A 27,416-nucleotide genomic window follows, 5' to 3' on the forward strand; every position below is an offset into this window, starting at 1 on the left:
TTTTTTTGTATTCAAAATCTAGTTCTTCATTATCTGCTGTACATTGATTTGTTGGTGCTATATCCGGATCAGGAAAATGATGTTGCACTTCATCTTATGCTTGTCAACATTGCTGTAAATATTATCTGCAAATCGTTTTTATCTGCAAAATCCATAATAGAAAATTTCATAGAACGGCTGCAACATTTTAATAAATGGATAAGCTGAAATACTTGAAAGGAAATTTTGTTAAACAGATTCAGTATTTTAAGATAAATAAATGTGCTGAAAATCATAATACAAAATTGTATACAATAGCTGCAGCATTTTAATAAATAAATTCGCTCGAAAACCGAAAAGTAAAATTTGTGAAACAGCTGCAGCATTTCAAGATAAATGCATGCGCTGGATTTTATAATATAGATACTTTCATGTTGATTATCAAGGACGTCTGCGCATGCGCCAAAATTTGTATAAATAGCGTGAAAAATTGGTTCCAGTGCTCATTCTGTTCTGACTTTTGGTGGCGGTACGACTGACTAATCGTTTTATTTTAATTATTAAAATTATATGGAATATACTTTTAAAGTTGTTCACTCGAATTTATCGCAGTATCGGAAGCAGAGTAAACGTTCGGAAGACTTTGCAGGTTGAGTTTATAATATATATATATATATATACACATACTTTTCTATTGTTTATCAATGACATCCGCGCATGCGCGAAAATATGTATAAACGGCGTGGAAAATTGGGTACAGTGCTCATTCTGCTCTGACCTCTAGAGCCGTAACATCGGTGAATTCTTTTTTTTTCATTATTGAAATTGTCTGGAATATACTTTTAAAGTTGTTCACTCGAATTCATCGCAGTAGTGGAAGCAGTCTAAAAGTTCGGAAGACTGCGCCAGTTGAGTTTACATAAATATTTTTCTGTTGTTTATCAATGACGTCTGCGTATGCGCGAAAATATGTATAAATAGCGTGAAAATTGGTTGCGATGCTCATTCTGCTCTGACCTTTGGTAGCGGTACGATCGATCAATCATATTATTTTGTTTATTAAAATTATCTATCCTAGTAGAAAATTCAGCATACTATGGCAATATTTGTACAAAAATGTTTTCAAAATACGGTAATATTATAAGTTTGTTTTAAAGTATTTCCAGTATTTCTAGATATACGTCATTTCAACATGCGTAGACGATAAAATTATTGCCATAATATGCTTAATTTTCTACGGGAGTAGAATATACTTTGATAGTTATTCGCTTGAATTTATTGCGCTATCAGAAGCAGACTAAACGTTTGGAAGACGGCGGGTAGAGTTTATATAAATACTTTTCTATTATTTATTAATGAACTTTTATTATATTTTCCTCTAATTATTCTACTCTGACCTGTAGAAGCGGTATGTATGCGTAATATGTATGCGTTAAGATCGGTAAAATTTTTTCTTATTTGAAGTGTGTTTAATAATTTTAATAACTACATCCTTGTGCATATATTGACTTTATGGGTTTCAATGGAGGGACGCTGTTCGCTTTGGCGATCGGTGAGGCGGGTCTGAAATCGTTATCTTTAAGTCGATGCTATATATTGCACAAGGTTGTTAATTAATTGATGATTCAAATGACATTTAATATAATAGAGAGATCACTCTAATTCACAAAAAAAAAAAAAAAATTATGAACTCGGAAAACCGGAGAACGCCAAAATGGATTTCTCTTTTATATAATAGGGGATTAGAGTGACCTCTTTGTAATTCGCTTCTTATTTGAACCTTTTTTACGGTGCGTTTACTTATGTAATTATAGTATATATTATATTATATTATATTATATACATTATATTAAGCATGAACACTTTTTCTCAAGTTCTCCAGTTCTCCGGTCCTTCAAACTTTTTGCAGGGTCACTGCAAAAATGCATTACTTTTTTTGTCTAATCAATCTGCCTGGTATTTAACACAATTAAAAATTTTCTCTTCTTAAAACATTGATTTTAAATTTATACTACTGTTTATTTAAATTTATAAATAGAGATTACAAATTTTTTATCTGAAACGCATAAAAAACATAGTTTTAAAAATATTTTTTTTCCTACCGAACCTGGAATTTTTTCAGCAGCGGAACTTCGTTAATTCACGCACGTGATCAAATGAGATTTTGTCATGAGATCTCACCTGAGATTTATCAATAGGGACGTTGAAAGGAAATGTGAAATAACTCTTTATCAATTAATTAATACAACATGTTGCATGCAAATTCTAATGCCATTAAAGAAATCACAAGTATTAATGATGAAATATTATCAGTGGAAAGTAGTCAAATTTATAGGATTGCAATTTTTATACAAATACGAAAAAAATGTATACAATAGCGACACCAAACTTGTTTTTTTATTAATTATTGAATCACCAACGCTTTTAAATGTATGTTATAAATAAATATTTTGTACAAAGGTATTTACAATTAAGAAAAAAAGTTTTGTAAAATAAATCTGTATATAAAGTATAGAACAAAATCGTTATTTTAATATTATACTATCACAATTAGATTTTATAACAATCTAATATTCATTACAATAATTATTAAGATAATTACAATACTCTCAATACTTTTTGAAATGTTGTTGGAACCAGCTGGAGGAGCCCATTTTGCACTTGTTTAATACCTCATTGGCTCGTGGTTACTTTCCTAAACAATGACGCTTTTCACACGTTTTACCCATTTTTAAGAAGGGCAACAGACACGACGTTCGAAATTATTGCCCGATCTCAATCATCGGTACACTCTCAAAATTATTTGATGCGATAGTTGCTAATATTCTTGGAGATTCTCTGCTGGCCAGCATAGTTTCGGAGCAGCATGGTTTTGTTCCAGGTAGGTCAACGCTAACTAATCTGCTCATCTTCAATGATTTTTTGTTTCCAAGTAGCCTTGGAATCGTCTAGTCAAGTGGACGCCATCTACACTGACTTCTCCAAGGCCTTTGACACCGTGAGCCATGACCTCCTCTTATCCAAACTGCCCGTTTGGGAATTAATGGTTATATGCTGCGCTGGCTGGCATCGTATCTCTCGGACCGATCTTTCTCTGTTCGCGTCGGAGGCACCTTGTCTAACCCCGTACATGTAAATTCTGGCGTTCCCCGGGGTTCTCATTTGGGTCCCTTATTGTTTTGCATCTTTATCAACGACCTGGTCACTGAGCTTAAGTATGTAAAGGTGCTTCTCTATGCGGACGATGTAAAGCTGTTTTCCGAGGTTCGCTCAGAGGCTGACGCTCAGTGCATCCAACAAGACCTGGATGCGCTCGTGGGCTGGTCGGGGCGCAACGGGCTCCGCCTAAATCTTACGAAGTGCTTTATCATCTCTTTCAGTGGACGTCGGAGCCTGTTGTGCCACGACTATACCGTGAGCTCAGCCTCAGCCCCAAAAACGGCCAGCTTAATTGGGTTCTTAAAACGTACAACACATCAGTTTTCCGATTTCGAATCTATACTCTATTTGTACAATTCCCTAGTTTTACCTCACTTTCTATATTGTTCACAAATTTGGGCAACTTACAAGAGGTGTCAAATTGAGAGGCTGGAGTCTATCCAGCACAAATTTCTTCGCTATGCAGCGTTCAAATTGTTTCGTCCCATACTTTTCTCCGATCACGATTATCGTGACTTAGAGCTGGACTTGAATGTCCATCCAATCCGTTCAGTTCTGCATTTTTACGACTGTACTCTGGCGTTTAAGTTTGCCCAAAAACTGTTCAATTGCGAGTCACTGAACAATGCCTTCGTACCCCGCCACGTGTCTTATGCGCTACGGAACCCTAGAGCCATTGAGGAGACCGACTTTCATCGAAACTACCGATTTTATTTTTCGTTGAGCAGGATCAGGAGATGCTGGAATGCCCTCCCCGACGGGATTCGTTGCGCTCCGAATCTAGCAGGTTTCGAACACCGACTGGCCTCGTTTGTCTACTCATTCGTTTAGCCCCTACAGTACCCATCCCTGGGTCTGGACACGATACTCTCACGCTCAATTTCAGTTAAGCCGCAAGGTAGACAAACATTAGTTTTATGTGAGCATCCAGCGTCTCCTCATTCTGCCTTATACATATATATTACTCCCTTTATGAGCCCACGTTCAATATCCGTAGAATTAATTAATTTATGTTGTTTTATTCTGTAATTATTGTATTATCTCTTTGTTTGTAAAGGGCGTTCAGCCCGTTTATTGGATTAATAATAATAATAATAATAATAATAATAATAATAATTTTTAATGATGAAAAAATAGAAAATAAATATTATTAATATTTGGATTCATATATGTTATGTTGCAAAATCGCGTATTTTGACACATGTTTTTTCACGTGCAATATTGTAAAATTTTTACATGCAAAATTTTGCATATTTACGTGTTTTATTACATGTCGTTTTACGTGTTTTATCACATGTTTTTTCACGTATTTTATTATATGCATAATCATCTGTTAAATCATATATCAAATCGGTTTGAAATAATCATATGATTTACCATATGATTATATTTGCAATTTGATATTTGATCGAATATATGTTTATAAATGTAATAAAACATGTGATTAGACATGTGATTAGATATTTCATTTACCATATGTATATTTTTAGTAGGCAGTGCACACTGGGATTTTTATTACGAGAATATCGATATCTCTCGTATATGGTACGCTCCATAGCGTTTGGTGTCTAGAATCAGTTTTTACACTTAGACAATGAAAGCTACGGAGAACACTATCTCGATCGCGTCATTGTCGACCGTATGTACCTAGACAGTATAAACTTAACTGATTTGAACATTTTTGCACCAAGAAGTACGGTGCGCACTGCCTGACTTTGTTATCGGTCACCCTAGACCGCATTCATGGCCGATATTGACACGCGGATACAAAAATCTACAGCGCGCAATATATTTCGACAGCCTCATCATCGAAGACCCTTGGCACCTAGACCCCGAGCGTGATCGGCTACCGCGAAACGACATTTGCATGTATGCACTGTGACGAGCGAACGCGAATTCGTATTTCGCGCGCGACCATTTCATGCGTGGTGCGGCGTTGCCGGCTCGGCGACACTCGGGAAACGCGCGCGGACTCGGCGCGCGAGACAGATAGGCAAAAGCGCGACTACAGTAAGGACGTGTGCGAGATTTTCACCGGTACGTCACCCGCGTTTACCCATGCGACTGAGACGAGAGAGAACAGCGACGGCCCGAGACCACTTGCTGGAAGAGCGCACCCGAGCCACCTTCACCTAGAGAATTCGGGGTACCCGAGCACGTCACTGCTTCGGCCGAGAGGGACGCCTCCCGGCCATCAAAGGACTTTTCCCCGTCGGCGGCCGACGGACACGGCCGCTACAGAGCGCGCGCCTAGCCGGAGACTCTATACGCGAAGAAAGCGCGGCGAGCTTCGTACGCCGCGCAGTTGTACACCGAGGCAACCCGGCTGCATAGTACGGAGTCGGCATTGCACTGACGGCTAACGTCCGTCGCCGACTTCAGCATCATCGAGGGATAGCCGTGCGGAGATAAAAAGGAGTGAGTAATCCTCCTCGTTGACGCGATAGCATCTTCGCGGCTGTCGCGCCAAAGCCCAGTTGCCCCGTGACAGCACAAAAAGTCACGGAATCCATTATCTGGGCCCCATCATCAGTAAACCCGAACCTTCATAATATTCTTAATATATAAATTACGGGAACTTACATGTCCCAAAAACATAAGTCATAAAACCTTGCAAAAATAAAACTCACAAATCATTTTTAAATTATTTCTGTACATATTTTAAAAATATTTTATATTAATATTTTAAAATATTCCATTAAAATATTGTATATCAATATTTTTAGAATATTTTATAAATATTTCTTCGTTACTTTAGGAACTAAAAAAAATTACAGGATATTTAATAAATATTTCAAAATATTCTAATCGATTTCGTAAATAATTACAAATGTTTGTCTGAGGTTTGGCAGCAATTTGTCAACCTAATATTATTGTAATCTTCGAAAAATATTAAAAAATATTTTGGAATATTTAAAAAATGTTTTGCAAATATTATAAAATAATATTAAAATATTTTGTGCAATATTTTTTAGAAATATTTTTACCCTAGGACAAATAAGATTGTAAAAATATTTAAGAAATATGCTTGAAATGATTGCAGAAACATTTCATTTGTAATGTAAAATGTTTTAAAAATAATTTCAAAATATTGTTGTGCTGTTAAGGTTAGTGTGAATGTTGAAGAAACCTATTATGAAGAATTTTATGCGACAAATGAAATTAAAAATGATTCACCATGCAATATAAGCTTTTTAACGATTAAACAACGTAAAATGTTCGATGCAGTAATAAATAGTGTAATTAATAAAGCTAATCAAGTGAAGTGTTTCTTTATTGATTAATCTGAAGGTAGTGGAAAAAGCTACTTACTAAATACAACTATCACATGTAAATAAAGAAAAAATAAGTGTTCTACCTATAGCATGAACTGGTATAGCAGTAAATTTATTAATAAATGGAAGGATTTTAAATGTAATTTTTAAATTACCATTAAATATTAATGAAGATTCAATGTGCAACATTACTCCTAATTCAATATATAGAAAAATCTGAATAATATAGAAGTCATAATTTGGGATGAAATAACAATGACATCAAAACATGCTTTTCAGGCAGTGGATTAATTATTTAAAGACTTATGTAATAATGACATTAAATTTGGTGGCAAATTAATGATTGTATCAGGGGACTTTCGATAAACACTACCTTTTGTCAAACAGGGGAATCGAACAAAAATTATTGAATATTGTGTAAAAAATAGTCATTTATAGAGTAAACTCCAAATAATGACATTAAAAAATAATATGAGAGTTAGTAATTGTGACAAAGAGTTTAAACAATGACTATTGAAAATCGGAAATGGAAAATATTCCAACAAATTTGAAATAGACAATGATACAACTTTACTTCCAAAAAAATTATTATCAACCAATGTAATTATGGAAATTTATAAAGATTGCTTTGATAATAATAATGCCAATAAACTTCGCAAAAGAGTAATTTTAGCGCCGAAAACGATAATGTACTAAAAATTAATAATAACATTTAAAATAAGATGCAAGGCGATGTAAGAGAGTATCTAAGTGCAGATTTATGCTAAGATGATAATAAAGAGATATTACCAATAGAATTTTTAAATTTACTCACGCCAAATGTCCTACCGGCTCATAAGTCACGTTTAAAAGTAGGTGCTATAATTATTTTGTTGAGAAATTTAAATTTAAATGATGGGCTTTGTAATACTACTCGATTAATAGTAAGGAAAATTATGCAATTCTGTATACAAGCAGAAATAATTAGCGGTAAACAATTTGGTATTGTTGTTTTAATACCACGGATTGGTTTGTCTTCTTCAAAAGAAGAAATTCCTTTTGAAATGACAAGACGACAGTTTCTAGTACGATTAGGATATGTAATGACAATCGACAAATCACAAGGCTTAACCTTTAACAAAGTTGGTGTCTATTTACCAAAAAAAATTAACAATTTTACTTTCAAAAAATTCAAGTTTCAAGGATAAAAGGAAAAACGATGATGATTCAAATAAGATATATACGAAAAAGAACGTACATCTTGAAATATTAAATGGAGTAAATATAAACTAATAAAATATGTCAGTTATTGAGAAAAGATGTGAATGGATTTACGGCACACAGATACCTTAAGTATTGTAACGAGCGGCTGCGAATTCGTATCGCGCGCTCGTTTAGTCGCACGATGATGGCTCGGCAGCCGGGCGCGGTGTTGCCAAGTCATGCGGAGAGGTGCGCGCGAGAGGCCGCGCGCAAAGTCAGATAGAATCGGGATAGCAAATCGCCCAGACACGTGCGCGAAACCGAGACAATACGACCGGGCAGAAGCACCGTCAAGGCGAGAGCACGAGACACCACGAGGCCAAGATCATCCTCAGCGATCACGCGGACGCGAGATCTCGCAGCACCAGCATCCAGCCCACCAGGGAGCCGTGCAGCCTGGCTAGAAGGGACGCCTTCTCGCCACCAGCCGTCGAACGACCGCCGTCGACTTCGCACACCGGAGCTCGTGATTCTACGCGCACTGTGACCCCGTAAGTCTATTGACTCCTACCGAATTATTACCGACGCTACAGACTACAGACGCCGGAGCCGAGGTTTTTGCCACCGAACGTTCGGCTCGTCTATCAAAATCAGTCCTCTCGCGCGCCGCGCATAATCTATTGTAATACACAAGTGGCTTTAATATATGACTTATCATCACGACAAACAGTGTTCGTATTGTCAACCTAAAAGCACGTCCTTCCTATACTCCGCTCACGAACTCGGCAGGTTTAGATCGGGAAAGAGTCGTGGCATCGTCTTCGCCGTTGATAGTTGAGAAACCCTGGACGCGGAGAAAGCGCAGCGAGCTTCACTCGCCGTGCATTTTGTATTCGCGGGCAACCCGGCTGCATAGTACGGAGTCGTCATTGTACCGACGGCTAACGTCCGTCGACGACTCCAGCATCATCGTGGGAAAGCCGTGGCGTATTAGTTATCTTAGTTATAAACCGCTTGGTGACACGACGGCGACTCCGCGGCCGTCGTGCACAAGTCCAGTTGCCCCGTTACATTATATTTTAATATAATAGTAGAAGTAGATATATATAAATTAATAATAAAGAAATAAAATATCAAGGTATCAAAATCACCTTCTAAATAGCGAAACATGGTCTATGATACTAAGCACTAAGTATATAATAAATGTACCGAAAAGAAATTTCTATCTTCAGTAAACAAAGTCCAGGTATTAAAATGATTCTTAAATTAACCCACTATACTTATAGTGAGCGGTATATAGTGCTACCTTCAAAATTACAATAAGGTCGAACACAACAAAATTCGTTTATAGTCATAATCATAAGTATATGATCTACGTTAAAATTTGAGTAAGACACAAGTCCAGAAAAATTCCGTGGAAAATCCGAAAAGTGCAAAATTTTATCTTTACATAAAAATATTGCAAAATCACATCCTGAATAGCGAAACATGGTCTACCATACAATGCTCTAAGGATAAAACTAATGTACCAAAAAAAAAATTTTACTTTCAGTGGACGATGTCTAGGTGTCAAAATCACCTTCCGGATGGCGAGACATTGTCTATGATACAACGCACTAAGTATACAACAAATGTACCGAAAACAATTTTCATTTCGTGTAGATGTTGTCCGTGTGTCAGGATGATCCTCAGGTTAACCCATTATATGAATCTCGTTTATAATCATAATTATATTATCAGCGTTAAAATTCCAGGATCACCAAAATTCCCTGAAAAATCCGGAAAGTGCGATATATTACTTTACATTAAAATATTGAAATATTAGTGCACTAAAGAAAAAAATATAAAACGGTAGGAATATTCTTAGATGTTAGGACTCATGCAATAGTTAACAAAATTTAGAATTGGAGGAATTTGAATAAATTGAACTGGAAACGACGTTTTGGACAAAAATTTAAGCATATTAATATTATATATAGATAGAAGATATACTTATGTTGCAACCATAATTTGCACTTGTTGCATTTTCGGTATTATTTGGAAGTTAGGGTAGCGAAAAAGTTATTTTTAAAATAAGAAACTGATTAAAAGAATTAATTGCTAGTATAGATCCTAAAAATATAGTATGCAACAAACATTTTTACTGTTCAAACTTTATTTTTTACGCGATTTTTGATTAAAGCGAGAATTTTTGTCACTTTTTTCGTATTTTCAACTACTGTGCAACGGATTTAAGCGAAGTGATGGGCTCTTCAATGTACTCTTTTACTTAACGCTAGAGAATGTTGATCAATAAATACAGGCTAGCGAGCTAGACGCAACACATAACGTAGATCTCCAGTGCGGCGCGTATCATCAACGATTCGTATACATTACCGCCTACTCGGACCTTTCCCGTGCTTTTGTTCAGGCATATTTTAATGGATTTCACGAGTTTTTTTGGTACGACAAAGAAAACTAGGATTTGATACATTTTGCTCTGTTTGATAGAGTCGTAAGCTTTTTTAAAGTCTACAAATAAATGGTGTGTTGTTTCGCAATATTCCCATTTTTCTATAATAACTGTCTTATAGCAAACATTTGATTGCTCGTCAATCTGTTGCGCCGGAATCTACACTGATAATCTCCTATTATATCTTCCGCGAATGCTATGATCCGACCTGTATTACGTTTAACAGAACTTTGTAGCAATTAGCTCAAATTGAGATTCCATGGTTGTTATTGGAGTTCAGTTTTTCATTATACTCCAGAAATTTCAGTTGTAAGCGCGGTACTTACATATGTAGTTATTTAGCTGGTATAGAACAGTTTCCCGCGTCCCTATTGTTTTTTAGTTTTTTTAGTGTGGATTTCGTCTCCCATTTTCTCAGACTTTTCATGAACGTTTAATAACTTATCAAAAAATAATCTTTCCACAACTTCAGTAGTTCATGTTTGCTTGTCTTTTTCTTCTACTTTTGTTTTGAAAATTTATATTGACATTTCAATATTTTGATCAGCTATTATGATGCAATAAAAAGCGTCAAGACAGCCATAATTGATAGCATATATATAGCTGATTAAGCAAAATACCATTCATATATATATATATACAGGGTGACCCAATTTAAACGGGCACCGCTCATAACTCGTCAGGGACAGCCACAATCGAAAAAATGGTAGAGACCAAAGTTGTAGGATATCGAAGGGGCAACCCGATGGTGACCTTGGATTTGACCTTGAACGCGTTTTTCAAGGTCATTTGAAGGTCAACTTTGGATTTTTAAATAGGAACCCCATTCTTTTATTGCGGGAATGGAAAGAGCGGTAAATTTTACGTTCAGAATGGTATGTTCGGTTGCGGCACTGAAGGTCATCGCAAGGTCATGCAGCCAGAATGAAACCCCGCCTACGTAATTCCTCTAGCAACGCCAAATTAAAAAAAAGTGGTAGAGACCAAAGTTGTTGTATAGGGGGGGGGGGGGGAGAATTGTGACCTCGAATTTGAGCCAGTCCTACAAGGTCATTTCAAGGTCAAATTATTTTTTTTCAAACTTTACTTTTACTTTGTATCCGAGATGAAATCCCTTCTTAGATGTTCTCTGTCCAGCGGCCAAGACGCAAATGAGCCCTCGCTAGCGTCCAAACATAAGTCTCGCTATTCCCCGAATGATCCCTTCCGACGGTTAACTTGCGCATGACTCCTCTAGGTGGTACCTACCTACCCGAACTCCTGATGTGCGAAAAATAAAAATGGCTCCCGAAATAAGCCTTTTAAAATAAGTCCCGCGCTCAGTCTTGCCACCGCGCCCCCTTCGAACCTTCCCCTACGACGCTTAACTCACGAATGATTTTCAAGCAGGCGCCCCGGCCCCGCGCCGTACCTGCCGCCCGAACTTTCGATTTGCAAAAATAAAAATAGCCTCCGAAAATTGTCGAAAGAGTCTCACACTCGGCCTTCCGCCAAAAATATTATTTTTTTAATTTGGCGTTGCTAGAGGAATTACGTAGGCGGGGTTTCATTCTGGCTGCATGACCTTGCGATGACCTTCAGTGCCGCAACCGAACATACCATTCTGAACGTAAAATTTACCGCTCTTTCCATTCCCGCAATAAAAGAATGGGGTTCCTATTTAAAAATCCAAAGTTGACCTTCAAATGACCTTGAAAAACGCGTTCAAGGTCAAATCCAAGGTCACCATCGGGTTGCCCCTTCGATATCCTACAACTTTGGTCTCTACCATTTTTTCGATTGTGGCTGTCCCTGACGAGTTATGAGCGGTGCCCGTTTAAATTGGGTCACCCTTATATATCTATAAATATTTGTATATTTGATTGTATTTTGCTGTGCCTTGTTTGTAATATGTTACGTTCTCATACTAACGTATGTGTCTATTACAAACAAACAAGTTTTCTATTACGATAACATGACTAATATGTTGTATATATTTTTTCAGATACCTTGTTAGATCACTTACGTATGATTCTCCCACATTTTCATACATTGGAGTCACACTATCGAAGGATCACTATAATTCTTGGATTTTGCAAGTAAAAAAAATTTTACTTCTTTGCTTGTTGGAGTTAAAAGATTTTGATGTTGACGTGCCTAGTGATTATAAATCTATACTTTTAAGACTACAGACACTAGTTAGTTTCACTTCAACTAAAACATGGGCAATTATGGAAATTCCTGATATGCAAAAACTAAAAATAGGAATGCATCAACTATGTGCTAATATAATAGGATATTTAGTTAATAACGAATTTTATTCAATCATGCAGGTAAGGCGATTTACTTGAGCTTAAATACAAAAAAACGAGGTTCATTTCTTGGCAGACACTTTACTTAAAGCTTAGTTTTATAATCTATAAATAAAAAATGAACGTAGTTGTTTGTTGATAGGGTAAATAATATGTTTATCACAACATTGACATATTTTTGATGTATATTGTCACTATATATATATATATATATATATATATATATATATATATATTAGTATTAGTATATATAACCTATTAGTAGTAATTAATTAGAATAATAACAATAGTGCTCTGTTGCTAATGCCTTATTTGGATCGTCCGTCGTAAAATGGATAAGCACTAGTAGTACCATGGCACTATGTAGAATGTAAACAAAACTAAGCTTGGCCCCCACCCGAACCACTGGGAGGTCAAGGTCGAGATTGTTTACTCTCCATGGTACCATTTGTACTTTGAAAAGAGCCCCCCTCCCCCTCTGTCTATCCAAAGTGCCTCTAAATTCTCGAGGCACTTTGAAGCGAATCCCTCCCCTCTTCTTCTCTGTCCATCCAAGGTGCCTCGGGTTTTTCAAGGCACTTTGGAGAGCGATAGAGCGTTGGAGCGACTTTTAGTAGTGTTGTCGCCATGACGATCAGCTGGTTACCTGCGAGAATTTCGCCAACACTGAAACGTCACACACACACGCGTGCGCGCGCGAGGATGCCGGTACCCCGTATGTAGCGCGTCCTCTGGGTGCCGGATAGGGGAATGCTCATCGGCGCGTCAAGGTCTCCTCAACCGGCCGAAAGGTAGAGCAGAAATAAAATAATCTCCGCGGACCAAACAGGCTAGGAGAAGAAACCCCGAAGATAAATTAAACATGGATAGTGAATTAATAACATTAATACTCCAAGCGGGTCAAGCAACAGTGCCCAGTCCCGCCGTTGATTCTGATCAGGTGAAAGCCCCGGTGGTCGACGCTGACCCTATGAAGTTTGGGGGGGGGGGGGGGGGCAAACCCACTTAGAAGCCGCAGAGGTTTATCACTTGACCCCTGCTGCACGTAGAGAGACGCAGGTGATATGGAAATGGAGGTTGATGCAGACAAGGATAAGAGAGCTGTATGCATAACGCAATGGAATGCGCACTTGGATCGCCTTAGCAGCAAAATCGATAAACTGTTGGAATATCGATGTCAGGGACAGGCACAATGTACATAAGCAAATTAAAGATCTTGCCCGAACCATAAGAGCGAGCTATAAGAATCTCTGCATGGCAGAAAATAACTTACAGCAATGCCAGCACCCGGGAACTAAGGGGAGGGAAACCCAGACAACCCCCAGTCTCAGATCTCGAAAGACGGGTACAACATAGGAAGTGCCAATTAGTCCACAGGATAGAAATGGAGAAAATAAAGGAGCGGACAATCAACCTAAAAAGGCAGCGTAGCGGGAAGTTGTCACAAGAAAGTCAAAGAAAAAGAAAAAAAGGCAAGTAAAGAGGATAAAAGTCTCCCTGGCGTTACAAACCAGAATAGGACCAGCAAAGATGGACCGCAGCGGGCAAGACCTCCCAGACCAAATGCTTTAATCATCAAGGCAAATTGGCGAAAAGAACATTATAGAAGTCTCTACGATAAGATCTCTGCGAAAGGCGTATGGTGACACGCAGATTGCAGTGATACGGGTACCAGCTCAGATAGCGGCTAATATCACTGAGCTACAGAAGATCAGAATAGGATGGGTCAACTGTAGGATCCGGGTGGCTAACCGCTAAAACGAGCCGCTTAGGTGTTATAAATGTCTAGGTTTTGGCCATATCGGTAAAAACTGCACAGTAACAGAAGATAGAAGTAAGCTTTGCTTTAAATGTGGAAAAGATAGGCACAAAGCAAAAGAGTGTAAGAACTAACCCAACTGTGTACTCTGCAAAGGAGGCACAGGTGAGAAGAGTGACCACGCAGCTGAAAATGGAAATAGTGCAGTTGAATATGAATCACTGCGCGACTGCACAGGACCTACTGAGCCAGTATGTCCGTGAAACAGGAATCGACATAGCCATCGTCTGTAAACAATACAGAGACTTGGACAAACCATCGTGGGATATAGACAGTACTAGTTAAGTGGCGATATGGTTATGCGGAGACGCTGCTTTTCAGGAAAAAATGACAAGACCTGATGAGGATCTGTACGCGCTAAGGTCGCAGGCGTACACATTCACAGCTGCTAAGTTTCTCCTAACACGTCGATATAACAATTCAGATAACTGTTGGACCGGATAGTACAGGATGCTGGAGGAAGAAAACCGGTACTGATAGTAGGCGATTTCAACGCCTAGGCAGTAGAGTGGGGTAGCCAAAGGACGAACGAAAGAGGGCGAGCGCTATTAGAAGCATTCGCTCTCCTTGACTTGGTCTTAGTTAACCAGGGATATTCTTATACATTTCAAAAAGGAGACGTAGGGTCCATCATAGATCTCATATTTGTCAGCAGCTGCCTGATTGGCTCAATTAGATCGTGGATGGTAAGCGATCATTACACAAATAGTGACCACTAAGCGATAATAATGGAGATAAGAATATCAAAGTAGAGATTTAACGGGAGGGCAACGACAATTCAATTTATTCCTGCTGGCTCTAGAAGAAATACAGCTGTTTGGATCTGCGAATAATAGAGTCAAGCGAGTAATGGGAAATATTACCCGAGCCTACGACGCAACGATGCCAAGAAGGGCTCCCAACAATAGACGACCGCCAGTATTCTGGTGGGATAAAGAAATTGACGTGGCTCGCAAAAAATGTCATGTAAGACTGGTCGTGGTAGAGAAATAGTAGACGCCCTAAATAAAGAAATAAAGGATGCTAAACGGATACTTAAGAAAAAAAAAATGACGGTGCCTGAAAGAGTTACAGGACGAGGTTGAGCTGGATCCCTGGGGGCGACCGTACCAAGTAGTAATAAAGAAGATAAAGAGAGGTTATATCTTCCCTCCTAGAAGCCTGGAATTGCTGGACCGTATTGTGATCATACTGTTTCCCCTTTCACTGGAAGTAACAGCTATTCCTAAAGCGGAGGCAAATGACGAAATCATTCCAACAATCACCACAGAGGAATTACTGGCTGCATGCAAAAGAATTGGAAACAACAAGGCTCTAGGCCTGGATGGCATACTCAATATTGCATCGAAAAAAAAATACACAGGCACGCCTCGATATCTTTGTGGACTTGGACAATTCATGTCTCGAAAAAGGGACGTTTTCTAAGAACTAGAAGAAGCAACGCTTGGTGCTACTACTAAAAGAAGATAAGCCACCTGGAGAAGCTGCATCATACAGACCACTTAGCATGCTGGACACCCCGGGCAAGATTTCAGAGCGCATAAATGGCGTTAGAATGGACCAAGGCATTAAAAACCAGGCGGACTAGCAATATATCAATACGGCCTTAGGAAATAACGCTTCACTCTTGATGCCATAAGCTTAGTAGTCGACACCGCTAGAACTGCAATAGAAGGAAAAAGATGAAAAGGAGGATCCAAGAAGGACTGTGTTATTAATTCACTGGATGTTAAAAATGCGTTTAACTCAGCCAGCTGGGACAAGATACAGGAGGCACTACGGAAAAAAAGAGGTACCCGCATATATAAGAAGGATTATGTCTGACTACCTGAAAGACAGAACCCTTTTGTATGACACAGAGAGCGGCACGAAAACCTATCAAGTAACTGGAGGGGTCCCACAAGGGTCAGTGCTCGGCCCACTATTGTGGAACATCATGTACGATAGCGTACTTGGGCTAGAGTTACCCGAAAGTGCAACAGTTGTAGGATTTGCAGATGACATTGCAGTAGTGGTAGTAGCAGAGCAAAAGGAAGAGGTGACGGAAATCGCTAACGAGACAGTAAGTATAATCCACGATTAGCTTAAACAGACTGGACTTGAGCTTGCTAGCTATAAAACGGAGGCTATTCTTATATTCAGTAGAAAGAAAATAGAGACAATAACGCTGTCAGTGGACGGACACGAAATAAAATCTCAGCCGACTATTAAGTACCTGGGAATCACCATAGACGCCAGACTAACGTTTTAGCAACAGAACGAAAGAATATATACGAAGAAAACCGGCATGGTGACAATACTTAAAAGGAAATTTGGAAATCTGCAAAGGAACAAACTTTATCTGAGTGGCAAAGATGATGGGACTCCAGTGGAAAGAAGCGATGGACGCACCACCTTATACCACGTATTGTTGGCTGGACCAATAGACGACACGGGGAAGTGAATTACTACCTTACACAGTTTTTGAGCGGACATGGGTGCTTTCGAGCCTACCTACACCGCTTTAAGATAAAGGATAATCCAAATTGCCAAGTATGTTTGGAAGCAAACGAAGATGCGGAGCATGTCTTCTGTAACCGTTCGCGATACGAAATGGAACGAGAAGAACTCGAGTATTACCTTCAGACTAGGGTGACCCCTGAGTCATTGATGACAGCTATACTAGCGTCGAAGGATGTCTGGTGCGCAGTAAACAACTACGTAAGGACTATTCTCAAGAATGTTAGAAATGTCGAAGAGAATAGAAGGGAAGGACAAGGCGAAACAGCTGAGTAAAACTGTTGCTAGATGAAGTCCACTAGGTAATAGATACGAAACGCTCCTTGGACTGATGCAGAGGAACGTAGGTCACAGAGTTGAGCTCTCACTCCCCTGCCCGATGCAGAGGAATGTAGAAGCTAGGGTTGAGTACCTCTAAATGCTGCTCAGATCGATGCTGAGAAACGTAGTAGCTAGGGTTGAGTACCTCTAAGTGCTGCTCAGATCGATGCTGAGAAACGTAGGTAACTTAGTTTAGCCCAGACTCCCTCACCTAATGCAGAGGAACGTAGGTGTCAAGGTTGAGTCTATCCAGAGGATGGCCGGTCGATGCTGCTCGAAGTAGATGACCAGACGATGCTGCAGGAAGCAGATGACTGGACGATGCAGAATGAAGAAGACGGGTTTGATCCTGAACTCCTAATCACCTTGGTGGATGGGGGATGTACGGAAATGTCAAACTTCTAAGGAGAAGCCAAAAAATGCTAGTTAACGGGCCCCACGGAAGTATTGCTTAACGATAGTACCTGTGGGGGTCTGGTGTCGGAGGGACACTTGTGCAGAGCTTGCTTTGCCTACGCTACGTACAAAAAAAAAAAAAAAACGCACACACTACGCGGGTAAGCCTGACACCCGTATGTGGCGCGTCCCCCGGGTGGCGGATGGGGAAGAGCTCGCTGGGGTATATACCTCGCAGGATAGAGCAGAAATAAATTATGCTCCGTGGACCAAATCAGGCCGTCGTGCGTAAATTAAATTAAACGCGCGTTGGTAAATATGATTTTATTACCTTTATGATGCGCTGCTGTAGTGTTGCTGCTAGTTTTCCTTCTGTCTTGATTGTAATAGATTTGTGTGTGTATATGTATGTATGTATACCGTTATGATTCTGGAACCACGCGACCGATCGTAATCAAATATATCATTCATATATGTTTTCTGACTCGGAATTCGGAAAAGTTTTTTTTTTTTCATGATTCTGATGATTTTATGGCAATATTTTAGTCATTTATCAATTTTTAAAAAAGTATTTTTGCTTTTTTTGGTGAAATAATTTATACAATATATTCAACAATAGTGTATCTAAAAGAGCATAAAATTGTCTACTTTTTCTTGCAAGATTTTCCATATTGACCGTTTTGTTCAATTTTGATGGTAAAAAAGGTGATTTAAAAAAAATTACAATATTTCTAAAACTAAATTGTTAATAGCTTTAAATAAATTACTGTTAATAAAAAACGATAGTATCTATTTGCTGTAAAAATTTTAAACTATTTTGATGACTAGTTTTTGAGCGAAAAATCGAAAACCAAAATAAATGGGTTTTCTATGCTTCTCGTTTCGGATCTCTCACGGGGTCGTACGGCGCGTCTTCGTCCTTACTATCACTACTACTACTGCTGCTGTTGCTGCTGCTGCTGCTGGTGCTTCTGCTACTGCTGCTGTTATTTTCGTTTATTCGGACAGCCATATCATCAGTATTGCTGTCAAGGTCAGAATTCTCCTCCATGGACTCTTCTTCCTCCTTCTCAGCATCCCTGAGAAGTCGCAGCCTTGCAGTTTCCTCCTCTTGTGCTTCAGCTTAGATCTTGGACTGTCTGGCTATTGTCTTTGCTGCATTTTACTCGACCTCTTGGGCTTGATATGCCCTATTGATGTCTTGTTCTTCTTCCTTGTTGTCGTCGCCGTCGTTGTCGATGTCGGGTCCTTCCACTAGATCTGGAAACAAGTGCTGTAGTGACCCGTACGCACCAGCAACAAAATTGATGAGCGACGCAACGTGTATAAGGGTGCTGCTATTAATTATAGTAGCAACCCCCTTGTCGAGCACCTCATCCTCGAGGTACTGAGGCAGTACAAGGTTGCGCGGTGGTAATGATGTAATGCGGTGCCGGTAAACCGCGCACATGTTTATTTTGGCAACACTCAGCATGCGCATTTCAGATTTGATATCAGAATAGTTTTTACTTCATAAATAATTCTTTAAAGTTTCTGTGATTTTGGACATTCGTCCCGATAACGCGCGCCATTTGTTAAAGTGAAACAAACAGAAGGACTCCATATCTGCTTCATGAAAGGACTTGGAATTAAAGCAGTCTATATAGTTATAACATTTAATAATCATAATTTTTTAAGAAAAGTTCAATATCTAGTTTCTGAGTTATAATGGTTAGGATAGTTTGCGGAATACGTCTAAAATCACTAGTAATCGAAAAATCGCCATGAAAAAACGTACATGCGTAACTGAAAATCTTGTTTTTCACGAATTGGTAGAAAAAAACAGAAAAAACGAGCATAGGTATGGATTAAAATTCATTAAATAGAAGTGATGCAGTTTTCAGTTATATAGAGTATACAGGGTAAAAAAACAAAATTTTGAAGCCTCATATCTTTGAAACTAACTAGTTTTATAAACAGCCCAAAGAGAGGGATCAAGATACTATACAATGCTAAATAAATCTTAAATTTGAACTTGATTATTGCCTTTTTACTCTAGTTATCGCGTCACGTAGAAAAACGACTCTTTTCAGTTTTTTTATGTTTTTTTCAGGATCAGCCCCATGAAATGACTTTACATTAAAGTAGTATATAGTTCTAATAACCTTCAATAATCATGCTTTTTTTTAAAAAGATTCGACATTTAGTTTTCGAGTTAAAACGATTTCAAAAAATTGTGCTCCATGGTGTATAACAAATTAACGACAAATAATAGTATACATTTTCGGCGGTAAAAATATAGGTAATCTAATTCTCTTTTAAGTACATATTAAGCAATTTACTTTTATTAACTTTTTCCAATAAGTTTATTAGAAAAAACTGAAATCTCAAAACTAAATAATCACCATAGAAAAAATAACGCGTCCACAAAATGTAAAAACGGACTGTTTTCCCACTATGTACTAGTAAAAATAATGAAAATGAGACTTGGTGGGTTTAAATCCACTAAGTAGAAGCTAAGATACAGGCGTATACGAACTAACGAACACACACACCACACCCAGCCGTACAAACATTTTCTAAAAACACTATTTTTCGACTAAAAATACATGTTTTTACACAAACTCCAAAATTTACTATTACAATGCTTTCTTAGGAAAAAAGCAAAAAAAAAAATCGCACTTGATTACTTTGCGAGAGCTGGTAAGGACCGAAGAAGCGGCGTTGATTTACGCCTGCCATCACACACTTTTTCCATCACTATTTAGTTTTAAATAGCCCTGCATTGACACTTCATGTCAAAACTGTGAGACAGAAGTCGTCAGTTATCACTTTCATATCTTATATTTCGACTTAATGCATCTCAGATGTATGAAAAAAGCGTTAAATGCATAGAAACTTGGTTTCTAGCATACGCAGATGACCAAGTTTATCTCGGGTTTACATGTGAACGGTATTTTTCGCCCGCAGCCACAATACTCAGATTCCCTTTTTCGCAAAGTGTATGAATTCTGGAGAAGTAATGTCAGCATATGTAAAAATCGGTGCGAAAATTGTTCGATTGTATCAGGAGATCATGCACGTTAAGAAGGTAGTTACTTTTAAGACGAAAGAGAGAGAGAGAGAGAGAGAGAGAGAGAGAGAGAGAGAGAGAGAGAGAGAGAGAGAGAGAGAGAGAGAGAGAGAGAGTAGATATGTGTGTTTTTACTGCATCTGCAGTTGCAGCGAGGTGGCTCTTGTCACTGATACTCTACACGCTCTAAGCTTTAAGTGGCTACGAAACCTAATTCGGCACACCTTCTATTCAAGCGTCGTGATGACGTTTTTTTCTTTCGGCACGACATAATGGCCTTTGAAAAAATAATCTCGAGTACACCTCCTCGGCCTTCTACGATCCTAATAAGTGCGGGTACAAATCTCCGAAATCAAGGGGCCAAATCTCCGAAACTATTGATCCGATATTTTCGCGGTATGGGAACTTTTTGTGTACATACTAAGAGCTTCACAACACAATAGGTTGCGAATAGATACAAGAATTTTTGAAAATCGATTAATCAATGGATCGTCTATAATAATAATTTCGCGGGAAAACAACTTTTTGATGTGCAGTGTAAGAGCTACGTTACACAACACAGTCACGGCAACATACACGCATCTTCGCACATTCACGCACATATACACGGGGTACTTACATAAATATAAGCCTAAACAGCCTCTATAAGTGAAGAACGAGCGTACCCGTCAGCCGGCGGATGCGGACTAACATTTTTTATAGACATTCGGCCTAAAATTGCGCAGATAATCTATTTTTATACTACTAGATTAAATATTTTATATTGAAAATTGCTGATATTTTGCTAGTACAAGCATTTATACATACTTAATTATCATGTTTCTCGCTTCTGTGTAGCCTGAATATAACTGTCGTCAAAACTCGACCTTTTCACGATGGTTTTATTCTGATCATAAGCGAAAAACTTCCTCTAATTGGTGAGATTCGTAGCTTGATGGCACTATAAAAGAGGCCTGAGTTGAGCAGTTTGCCATCAAAGAGTATTCAGATGTAGCCACGGAAACTTCGGAGAAAGACGAGAGGATTCTACAATGGATGAGCTACAACTGTTTAGTATGGTGTTAACCCTCTTGAGTGCGGTATTTGTACGCGAGCGAATAACACGCATTTTTGTCATGAAGCGTGGCATCGCTCTTTAAAACATTGTTTAGTCAACGTTGCGAAAAAGAGCTTATGCGGTGGAGGTTTATCCTGCAGATCAAATTCCAATGATCTAGGTAAAACCATGTTGCTTTATGTTTAATATGTCATAAGTCATAAGAGTCATAAGAGACGTGGTATGCACTGGGTGGCAATATATGTGTCCAAAAATAGTGTTGGATAGTATTTTGATATTTTTGGTACACAACCATACATCCACGATTACGTTAACGGCATTTAGAGAAATTGCAAGAAGCTAAGATGGAATAACATTCGATTACAAAGCAGTTTTTCTAATCCTTGTGGCAAATATTGTATCATGTTTCTATATTATATGATCAATAGTATGGGTATGCAGCGATTTCTCATCAGACTTGAGAAAAAAATGATCGGATTGCCGAAGAATTCGTTGCTAAGATGTAATATAATATTAAAAAATTTGTAAAAGTTAAACGATGAAGTAAGAGGATATTTAACTTGCACAGCTTCCAAAAAGTGCAACCCTGCAGATTTTCATTGGATCTTCGCTACAGCACCAGTGATTCTATTGGTCTCGCGAGACTGTTCCTCATTGGTCTCGCCTCCCACCAAATGTAGTGGTTTTTGAATATAAACCGGCGTAGTTGCAGCACAGAAAGCACAGTTCTCTTTCACGAGTCTTAGGTAGAAGTTTTCTCTGGGTGACAAGAAAAAGTATAAGAAGAAAAAGGTGGCCGGACAAAAGAGACATCACGATAGCCAGGCTCAGAACAGCCAGACTTCCACCACCAAGTATCGTTGTAATCAAATGGTATTCGGCTTGAACACCTCTTATGGAAAAATTATTCGCATAGGGCTGGAGAATACCTCAGTTGGTTCTGATAACTTCAATATGATTGTTCTACTAAGTAATAACGAATTTTACGGACTTTCCTTACCGCTCGCCGCTTGGCTACAGTTCTGGGAGCAGTTTGACGAGATCGACCGATACTTCCAAGCGTACAGCAAGGAGGATATGCTGAATCAGCGAATCACCATTTCCTGCTTCAGTATCAGATTCATGATCAGCTACTCAGATCGAGCATTTGAATTGCTGGATGACGATCAGACCACAATACGCAAAGACTCTGGCGAGTCTAGAACGAAAATGTGCGTAAGCCTTCACTAGTGTTTAAAAGAGTGACCTTTGACAGGTTAAAGCCTTGTCTAAAAAAATAGATTATAGAATTAAGTACTTAAAGAGGCTATAGCAATTATTGTAAAAGAGTTAGGTGACTATGGTAAAGACAAATTAGTATATAGCAAAAATGCACAGTACACATATTTCACTGCTTACAATGTTGAATGCGTAATGAGAGATTTTGACGAGACGCTTATAGATAAAATAGATCAAATGTTAAAAGATAAAAATATACATTTAGCATTAGAGGAGTAGTCGCATAATTAAATACAACTATATATAAGAATACATAACTATAATTGTATTTAGTTTAAGAGTTATGAATGATAGTATATTGTGCAACTAGGGGAGGAAACGCTCCGGTAGAAATTGATCCCCCCCCCTTGTTACACACTGTACTTTTTTTGACAAGTGCCCCTAAAGACCTGTTTTTATGCATATAAAGTAAATGGCGAGTTGCGCTTTTTAAATCGTAAGCCACTCTTTTTAAAAAATTAAAAAAATTTTTCAATATTTATTAAAATTTCAAAAAATGTTTTTTAATTTTTCAAAATGCTTTTTTAATTTTTCAAAAATTTTTTTAATTTTTCAAATTTTTTTTTAATTTTTCAAAATTTTTTTTAATTTTTCAAAATTTTTTTTAATTTTTCAAAAATTTTTTTAATTTTTCAAAAATTTTTTTAATTTTTCAAAAATTTTTGTAATTTTTCAAAAATTTTTGTAATTTTTTTAATTTTTCAAAATTTTTAAAAATTCGATTCATTTTGAATGTTTTTCAGTAGCGGGAGGAAACAGCCATTCCCTCCCGCTACAACGCACAGCAACTTGCTACACTAAAAAAATCTCGGGCACCCGCCGCACGAGTCAGTGCTCTAACTCCGAGCCGATGATTTTCGTTGGATTTTATTTCGGCAACTTGTTTCAGACTCAGCTACAACCGTCAAACTCAAGTAAACTAATTTAACTTATTTACTACGGTGAGTGGTCCGTCATGTTTGACACACTGGTGAGCCAAGACTAAGTGTTGCATTGTGCTAATTAAGAGTATCATGTTCTTATTCAATGACTATGGTTTGAGAATCGTTTTGGACATTTCATTGGTTAAGGTGCTGTGAAAAGATTATGGAGTCTGGGTGGGATCAAGCTTTTTAAGTTTTTTATAGTTGCACTTATTTGACTTGTGGAAGAAAGATCATTTCTTTCTCTTGAATGTTCACGACATTCGAGTGTTTTACCGCTGGTTGGGTTTACTTTCTTTAAACAAAATATTTTGGAAGCTATTGGTACTTGATTGGCGATTTCGTATTATTGTTAGAATACTTCAAAATTTTTTTTAATATTTTTAGGCTTATAGCCTTATAGCTTGTATTAGGATAATTGGTGTGAATGGGTTATGATGGATGTTTGTCATTTTATTGTGGTTTTCTTACCTTATAGGCCAGTCAATGAGATTTTTTGTATGACAAAAATACGTGCAGCAATCTGCCTGTGCGATCATTTAAAATACAGTCCGTAGATATTTGCTGATGTGTTTCCAACACGCAACTCGCATTAATAAGTTTGTTATTAACAATTTAGTAAAAAAACGCGTTTTTTCAGTTTTTTGCTTATAAAACGAAAACTACTAAATTAATATAAATTTTGTGAATAATTACAAAAAGGATGAGACGTCGAACAATCTGATCGGTTGATTAGAACCGGAAAAATTCTGGAAAAACCGGAAAACTTGGCATTTTTTTTCAAAAATTCGTATCTTTGCCATTTATGAAAATTAACAGCTGAAATTTGGCACAGAAGTGAATAGTTATATCAACTTTAAGTGTGCAAAAGGTAGGCACTGTTAGACCAATAATTTTTGCATAAAAATGGACGAAACATGCAGTTGAAAATCGGAAAAAGCAGCCGAGCGCACGAGCGTGCGAGGAGTGGGGGAACAAGGGGAAGCGAGCTTCGATCCAATTCCAATTTTGGTCTTCAAAGAAATGTCATACCTGATAATATGGCACATATAAACATTGTTTTATGTTTCTTATATTATACCTGAATATATTTAATAGACAATTTGGGAATGATATGAACAAAAAATTGAACTTTTCATTTTTTGACTATTTAAGGTGTATCCGTCTCCTTAATATCTTTGAAACTAACTAGTATCATGAACAACCCAAAAACAGGATCAAGGTGCTGTATAATACTAACTAAATCCAAAATTTTAAATTGATTATTGCCTTTTTACTCCAGTTATCGCGTCACGTAAAAACGATTCATTGTATACAGGGTAAAAAAATTTGAAGCTTAATATCTTTTAAACTAACTGGTTTTGTAAACAACACAAACATAGGGATTAAAGTGCTATATAATGCTAACTAAATCCAAAATTTGAACTTGATTAATGCTTTTGTACTTCAGTTACTGCGTCACGTATAAAAACTGCTTTTTTTAGTTGTTGATGTTTTTCTCAGGATCTGCCCCATGAAGTGACTTAAAATACAAGTGTAGAGTCGACGGACATAATGCAAAAGATTGTAAAAATAAACCGAGCTGCGTTCTCTGCCAAGATGAGCAACAGAAAAAAGTGACCATGCTGCTGGTAGCTACATATGCCCAGTATACCGAGCGGCAGTAGAGAAGAAACGTTGAAGAACGAGTTGAAGAAACGAAGATAATGAAGATAGTGCTGTTCAACTTGAATCACTGTGAGACAGCACAGGATTTACTTAACCAGTACGTTCATGAGACGGAGGTCGACGTAGCCAGTATATGTGAACCATACAGGGCCCTGGACGAGACATCGTGGGAAACAGATGACACTGGCAGAGCAGCGATTTGGGTATGTGGGAACGTGGCATTCCAGGCAAAAATGTTGACCATTAAGGAAAGATTTGTTTGTGCAAAGATAGCAGGAATACACGTATACAGCTGCTATGATTCGCCTAACGCACTGATCGAACAGTTTGAGCGGCAGTTAGATCGACTCGTGCAGGATATTGCGGGAAAAAAGCCAGTAATTATCGCAGGTAATTTTAACGCATGGGCCGTAGAGTGGGGCAGTCAAAGGGCTAACCAAAGAGGACGAGTACTGCTAGAAGCATCTGCTCTCCTGGACTTGGTGTTAGTTAATAAGGGTAGCACTAACACCTTTAGAAGAGGAGACGTAGGATCTATTGTAGACCTGATCTTTGTTAGTAGTTGCCTTATTGGCTCAATTGACAAGTGGACCGTGAACAATACACAAATAGTGATCATAAGGCCATAATAATGAAGGTAAGAAAATCAGAGCAGAGGCCCAGCGCGAGTACAAGGACCAACAGAGTCGGTTGGAAAACGAAGGATTATGATAAGGAGATGTTCCTATTGGCACTGGAAGAATTGCAACTCTCGGGGACGGCGAACAGCAAGGCGGAACAGGTAATGGATAATATCACACGAGTCTGTGACGCGGCCATGCCGAGAAGAGTGCCCAATTGTAGACGACCACCAGTATATTGGTGGGACAAAGAGGTTGAGAGTACCCGCAGCGAGTGTCACCGGACCAGAAGAAGAGAACAAAGGGCAAGAAAGAAATACTATAAAACCGCAAGAGGCCAGGGAATAGTAGATGCCTGCAGACAAGAAATGAAGGACGTTAAGAGGAAGCTTAAGAAGACAATCCGCGAAAACAAGCGACGGTGCCTTAAATAATTACAGGATGAGGTCGAACAGGACCCTTGGGGTCGACCTTACAAAATAGTAATGAAGAAGATAAAAGAAAACTACGTACCCTCTTCAAAATGCCCGGAATTATTACACCGGGTAGTGATCACACTGTTCCCCAGGCAACTGGAAGAGCCAAGTGTCATTAAAAGAGGTGCGAATGAAGAGGCTGTTCCACCGATCACAATTAAGGAATTGTTAGCCGCTTGCAGAAGGGTAGGAAACAACAAGGCCCTAGGGCCAGGTGGCATTCCCAATATTGCATTGAAGCATGCCATTCATGCTCATCTAGAGGTCTTCGTAGACTTGTACAATACATGTCTAGAAGTGGGAACATTCCTCACAAACTGAAAGAAACAGCGTCTCGTGCTACTGCCAAAAGGAAAGAAAGAAAGAAGAAAGCCACTTCAGAATTCCTTATCATACAGACCGCCCTGCATATTGGACCCCGGGTAAGATCCTGGAACGCATAATTTGCGTCAGAATGGATCATTTTATCGAAGGAAAAGGTGGATTAGCGGAACACCAATATGGCTTTAGGAAGAATAGTTCAACCCTGGACGCAGTTAGCCTAGTGATCGACACTACGCAAACAGCGATAGAGGGGAAAAGATGTCAAAAATGCATTCAATTCGGCTAAATAGAGTGAAATGCACAAAGCACTCAGGAAACAGGATGTGCCCTTAAATATAAGAAGAATGATGTCCGACTATTTGAAGGACAGAATTCAGTTATATGACACGGAGGACGGTACCAAGACCTATGAAGTCACAGGAGGCGTACCCCAAGGGTCAGTCCTTGGCCCACTGACGTGGAACATCATGTACGATGGGGTACTAAGACTACAATTACCTGAAGGAGCAACAGTCGTGGGCTTCGCTGACGACATATCAGTAGTGGTAGTAGAGAAACATAAAGAAGAGGTGACAGAAATAGCGGAAGAGGCAACCCGTATAATACGCGAATGGCTAACGGAGACAGGTCATGAACTAGCCAGCC

General features: G+C 38.5%; 1 protein-coding gene across 19 annotated transcripts in view; it reads left to right on the forward strand.

The window, feature by feature from the left end:
* LOC107981865 (ubiquitin-protein ligase E3B) overlaps positions 1-27,416 on the forward strand; it is a 583,577-nt gene that overhangs the window by 153,904 nt on the left and 402,257 nt on the right. For all 19 annotated transcript variants that reach the window (XM_032601499.1, XM_032601501.1, XM_032601502.1 and 16 more), the window contains one exon: positions 12,032-12,359. In XM_032601499.1, the coding sequence (XP_032457390.1) occupies positions 12,032-12,359 (328 nt within the window). The remainder of the gene's footprint in view (positions 1-12,031; positions 12,360-27,416) is intronic.

This window comes from Nasonia vitripennis, assembly GCF_009193385.2.
Source record: "Nasonia vitripennis strain AsymCx chromosome 2 unlocalized genomic scaffold, Nvit_psr_1.1 chr2_random0004, whole genome shotgun sequence".
Lineage (NCBI taxonomy): Eukaryota > Metazoa > Arthropoda > Insecta > Hymenoptera > Pteromalidae > Nasonia > Nasonia vitripennis.